The following is a 6,000-nucleotide window of genomic DNA, read 5'->3' as shown; positions in this document are numbered from 1 at the left end:
AAATCGTATAACTTGCAGTAGGTCATAGGCACAAAAGTTACAACACTCAGTCACCAGGCGCGAAGACCGAGTTCTAGTTTCTGGAGCCACAGGCTTGCAGGGATTACTACAAAGTGACAAGAGGGCCGTGTACGGTGCAGTGGGATTGGGATGCGGAGAGCGGAACGGAAACTCCCAGTCGGCTGAGCGCAGTCACGGCTTCGGGGTTTCTAAACCTCACAGCACACGCTGGCCCCACGGCACCAATTGGGGGATTCCCCTTCTGCCAGCAGGCTCCTCCCACTCCCCCCGCTCCGCACCGCCCCCTTAAAACAACAACAACAACAACAACAACAACAACAACAACAACAAGAAAGGCTTTGGCCACCCAGTCATCGTCCACATGTCGGTCCTCTGGCTGACGTGGCAGGCCGGCCTCAAGGAGCGCCCGGCCTCGCGCCCGCGCCCTCCAGCGGCTCCGTCCCAACCGCCGCCCCAAAGATCTGGAAGTCGTTCGCGGAGACCGCGAGCGGGCGCATGCGCACGGCAGGCCCGCCCCGCACGCAGCCACTTCCGGAGCGCTGGTGGAGGTGCGGTTCCGGGTCGCTGCTTTGCTAGCCGGCCGGCCGTGGGGGCTGGTGACGCGGGCCGGCGTTCGCGAGAGGTCCCGGAGGCGGGGCTCTGCCGGCTGCCCAGAGAGCGGCAGGTGCGCGGGCGGGGGCTGGAAATGCCAGCAGACCCCTCATTTTCCCGGTGGCCCCGGTCTGCCCCCAGAGCGGCCCGGACGGGGTTGCCCAAGACCCAAGGCGGGGGGCGGTGCCAGGGTTCTGAAAGGGCGGGGGTGGGGGCACAGGGGCTGCCGGGCCTGGGAGTCTGGAACCCATAAGTTTCAGGATTCCCCCCGAGCGACCTTGGACAAGTCACTCCTCTCTGGGTCTCAGTTTCCTTGCTGTCAAATGGGAGAGACGTTTGGGTCCCTCTTTTCTCTGACAGTCCAAACGCAGGTTCTCGAAGGAGCCTGAATGAGTGGGATCCAGACTCCCTTAGCAAGTTACCTGCCTGTCTCCCTGGGCGTTAGGCAGCTGTCTTTTACCCAATTTAGCCATTCTTTTTCTCAGCGACGTTCTTAGTGTAAGTCAAGTCTCTGTGACTGGACGGCCCCCGGTGTGGCCAGGTAAACAATGTGTGACTGCCAGAATCAACTGAGAAATAAATACCCTGGGAAACCTTAATTTCTTTCATTCAAGTTGGTTTTGCTTAGGGCTCCCAAGGTGAAGTGAATTTAGGCACCAGTGAGAGATTCTATTCTTTGTGCCTGTTAGTGCAGGTCTTGGAAAGATCACAAATGCAAAGGAGACCAGGGTGAAGGAAGGTCGCCCACTGAGGATTGTTGCAGTGACAGATTCTCCCCTCTGTCCCCTGGTTAATCCTCCCTGTCTCCTCTTCCATTTCCCCCCCCAACATTTTAGCCTTACACTTGAAATACCCAACGCGTTTTATCTTTGTTTTCATGCAGGACAGAATGCTTTGACCTCCAAGCTGTTTTAAATCTGGCAGATAAGCCAGGTGAGTAGGTGGTTTACAGACATTGAAGAGTTGTACAGACTTAAATGGATAATCTGAAGTGCTCAGAAGTCATTTGTAGACCTTAGAGCAGAGCTTAGGTATCCTCCACAAAACATGGATATAAGTCAAGGTTGGAACCGGAGTATTAGTGTTTCATACCACACCGGGAGGAAAAAACATTTGAATCTCGTGTAAAACATTCTTAAGAAGAAACCGATTTCAGGTCATTTTTTTTAATGTTTATTTATTTTTGAGAGAGAGAGAAAGCAGAGAGTGTGCAGGGGCAGGGAGGGGCAGAGAGAGAGGGGGACACAGAATCTGAAGCAGGCTCCAGGCTCTGAGCTGTCAGCACAGAGCCTGACACGGGGCTCAAACTCACAAACCGTGAGATCATGCCCTGAGCCGAAGTCGGACGTTCAACCGACTGAGCCACCCAGGCGCCCCTGATTTCAGGTCATTTTAATCACCCTTAAAGAGAACCATGCAGCATTTCCAGGAAATGTGTAAAGGTATCTGGTGCTTTATAGTATAGTTGTCTGGCTTGCGGGGTTTTTTTTCTAGGTTGTCGGCTTTTTCTAGTGAACAGCTGATTGCAAACCATCTTAGAACATTAGGATGTTACACCTTTATCCCCATATTGAGTTACATATTTCTGTCGTCATCTTAAAAAAAAAAAAAGTAAACTGTAGTTAAACTTAATATTAGGGGAAGGATTCCAAGCCATGATGTGATGTTAATGTGTACTCTGGGAAATTTTACTAAAGTGTGTTATATGCCATAGCCACCGTGGTGTAATAAAGAAAGAGTAAGGACTTGTGAGTCAGAGTCCTCGGTTCAAATACCAGCCCTTCCACTTAACCACACACTCTTTGGCAGATTACCTCATCTTCTCAAGACTGGATTTCCTTACCTGTTTATGCATATGAAGTACCCAAGTGCTTTTTCAATGTTTAGCAATTGGGTTCTGTTAAATGTACATGTAAAATTAGGAAACTTAATTTTGAAACCTGAAGCTTAACATAGCAAGTCAGTTGTGAAACCTCTCCTGTGTTTGACTTAGATCTCTCCTTCATCTGATTTCTAGATACTGTGTTCTGTAAGCCGTTGGCCCACATTTAAGTGGGAATGCAGCTATCTCGGATGTCTGGAACTTTTTAGGCACCAGTCTCTGAAGTCCTGGTTGCTGGCCTAAGGACTAGACTACTGTGGTGGTTTCAAAAGCTGGTCATCAGTGCAGGATAGCCACACAGCAAAAATGTTTGCAAAGCTAAAGAAGAAAATAGCAGAAGAGACTGCTGTGGCCCAGAGGCCAGGAGGTGCTACTCGGATCCCACGGTCAGTGAGCAAGGAATCGGTTGCCTCTATGGGAGCCGACTCAGGAGATGACTTTGTAAGTATCTTCTCTAGTTTCTAATATTTGGCACAGTCTTGATACATTTTTAAATAATTCAGAGAATCCTAAGGACACCTGGATGTTCTTTTAAATATTTTTTTTTAATTGCAAGATTATGTATGGTTTATATCTGATTCTTCTTACTCTAAGGTGCTTTCTGTTTCTTTTTTCCGAATTTTTTCAAGTCCCTTTTCGTATTCTCTACAATGTCCTCTTATACTCTTTTTATACCTTGTGCATCTTGTTTTATATTTTATTTCTCAAAAAGACTTGGCTTATTGTCACCGCAGACAGGTATCCTTTAAGTCATTGTTGCTTAACGTGGTTTGTGAGTTACGGTGTGGAGTTAGCCAGAGTGCACTATTTTATGGGGAAAGTTGATGAAAAGATGACACCGATGACTGCAGTATGTCCCTTATTTGTAAAGTGTCTTTGTTTTTGGAAAGATTTCAAAAAAATGAAGATGCTCTTGTGTTAGGTAGATGTCAAGCCTTAGGACTGGAAGTGTGTCTTTGGCATATGATAGGATCCTCTTTAAGTCAGATAACTTCTTTAAAAATTATTTATAATGCTTGACATACATGTAAAAGAATGTATGTAATATAAATGTAAAGTATAAAACATAAAAATAAAATGAATGCTTGTTAAGTTGCCACCTATCCAAAGAAATAGAACATTATGGGTACTGTTGAAGCCACTTGTATGCTCCTTCCCAGTTCCCTTTCTTCCTTCCTGCCCTCCAAATAACCCCATCCTAAATTTTGTGTATATCATTCTCTTGACTTTTAAAATGTCCTCCAGGATATGTACATATTTATATTTTTTTTATATGTACATATTTATAAATAGTTTGTGTAATGTTGCATATTTGTGAACTTTATAAAACTGGTATGCCTTAGTCTTCTTGAACTTACTTTTTTTTTTTTTTTAATTCACCTTGTTTCCAGTGAAGCTGTGTTCCATGAAGCTGTGATTCATTTGTTTGAGACTCAGCATTTGACAAGGCCACAATTTATCTCTGTGTTTTCCTGATTATAGACACTTGAGTTGTTTCCATGGTCATATGAGTCTTCTTTCTCCTTTCTTATACGACCTGTCCTGGCTCAGGTTATTGGGATGGAACAATAAGATTACCATATCTAAATTATTGGCTGCTATATTTACCAGGAAATATAATGCACATTTGATCCCCAGGCTGAAGGATATAGTTCCAATGCTGAGTTCTGTGGCAGAAGTACCTGCTTTACCTTCATGGTAACATGCTAAACGAAGTCTTTCATCTTGAAGGTATACCAGTTATAGATATTGGTCTGAATTCAGGAAATACTTTCCTTTGAGACTTCTAAATAATCTATTTGAAATTAGTGTGTATACATTTTTTAATTTTTTTTTTTTGAGAGAGAACATACAAGTTGGGGAGGGGCAGAGAAAGGGGGACAGAGGATCTGAAGTGGGCTCTGTGCTGACAGCAGAGAGTCTGATGTGAGACTTGAACTCCGGAACCATGAGATCATGACCTGAGCTGGAGTCAGATGCTTAACTAAGTAAGCCACCCAGGAGTCCTGACTGTGTGTGCATTTTGATCTTCACTCCCTATCTCCAGGCCTGTGTATCCCACTGCATGCATTTCTCCAACGAGATGTTTTTCCTCTAGTGTCTCAAATTCTTTTTTTTTTAAAGAGAGAGAGTGTACACAAGTGGGGAAGGGGCAGAGGGAGAAAGAGAGAATCTCAAGCAGGCTCCACGGTCAGTGAGGCGCTCAATGCCATACTTGGTCCCACAACCCTGGGATCATGACCTGGGTCAAAATCAAGAATTGGACACTGAACCGACTGAGCCATCCAGGTGCCCCTAGTGTCTCAAACTGTAAAAAAAATTTTTTTTAATGTTTACTTCTTTTTTTGAGAGAGATAGACACAATGTGAACAGGGGAGGGACAGAGAGAGTGACACAGAATCTGAAGCAGGCTCCAGGCCCTGAGGTGTCAGCCTGGAGGCCGACATGGAGCTGGAACTCTAGAACCACGATATCATGACCTGAGCCAAAGTCAGTGGCTTAACCAACTGAGCCACCCAAGCGCCCCCTAGTGTCTCAAATTCTAAAACGAACCAAATCAAATTCGTTAACTCCATCTCCAGGTGTGCACTTCCATCCCCCAAGTCACCAGTATGAAATTTTGGAAGCATTTTAGACTCTTCCCTCCATTTCTTGGCGTCCAGTCAACAAATATTGTGGCTTCCGTCTTCTAAATGTCTCAAGCTTTCTCTCTTTACTCCATTGCTAATAGTACATTTACTTCCATTTTATTTCAAGCTGTCTTTCTTTCTTGGAAAAGTGTGGTAGCTTATCTGGGCTCTTTGCCTCCAATAACTCCCCAATGCAAATGTGTTCATGTCTCTCCATTGCTTGTGTGTTCATGTCTGTCCAGCTCCTCAGTGGTTTCGCCATCACCTTCACGATGAAGTGCAAACTCATAGTGCAGTAGTAAACTTTCATGGTCTTGGCACAGCTTACCTGTCCACCATCCATGTTGAAATGACTGCATTTCTGGAATGGACAACATTCCTTCATGCCTACAGATTTTTGCACTTGCTCTTTCCTCTCTCTGGAATGTCTCTTGTCTCTTCCTTTCACTCTTGAGTTCTTCTGACAGACTTGTGCATCTTTCAAAACTTTGCTTACGTGTTACTTCCAGGAAGCCCCCTTGACCCAGCCTGCCCTTATCACCCCCTCTACCCTTTATCCCTCCTAGCTGAGTTTAGTCCCTTGTCTCCTACTTACCTCTGTAATAGCACCTATTGCATTGTTGGTGATTTGCTTGTCTCTCAGTAAATTGGGAGCCTTATGAAGGGCGGTAGAGAGAAGCAGTTAGAAACTCAGGTCAGGGGGTGCCTGGGTGACTCAGTCAGTTAAGTGTCTTGATCTCAGCTCTGGTCTTGATCTCAGGGTCGTGAGTTCAGACCCCATGTTGGGCTTTACACTGGACATGAAGCCTACTTTAAAAAAAAAAAAGGTCAGCTTAAGGAGTTAGACCTGGATTTGATTCCCAGCTGCATCGTTAT

The 6,000-nt window shown here is 45.3% G+C and overlaps 1 protein-coding gene across 4 annotated transcripts in view; it reads left to right on the top strand.

Annotated features, from left to right (window-relative positions):
- Positions 1–575: 575 nt before the first annotated feature.
- The window catches only part of GOLGA1 (golgin A1), a 48,801-nt gene continuing 43,376 nt past the window's right edge, over positions 576–6,000 (top strand). For 3 of the 4 annotated variants that reach the window (XR_006210298.1, XM_042963322.1, XM_042963325.1), the window contains exons 1-3: positions 576–685; positions 1,496–1,545; positions 2,630–2,935. Coding sequence is in view for 3 of the 4 variants with exons in the window: in XM_042963322.1 (XP_042819256.1) it covers positions 2,801–2,935 (135 nt within the window). In the remaining variant the exon portion in view is untranslated. Of the gene's footprint in view, positions 686–861; positions 1,154–1,495; positions 1,546–2,629; positions 2,936–6,000 lie in introns of those variants that run through there. The other variant, XM_042963324.1, reaches the window with a different exon arrangement.

This window comes from Panthera tigris, chromosome D4 (genome assembly GCF_018350195.1).
Source record: "Panthera tigris isolate Pti1 chromosome D4, P.tigris_Pti1_mat1.1, whole genome shotgun sequence".
NCBI lineage: Eukaryota > Metazoa > Chordata > Mammalia > Carnivora > Felidae > Panthera > Panthera tigris.
The sequence above is the reverse complement of the archived record's forward strand: the minus strand, read 5'-3'. Positions and strand labels throughout refer to the sequence as shown.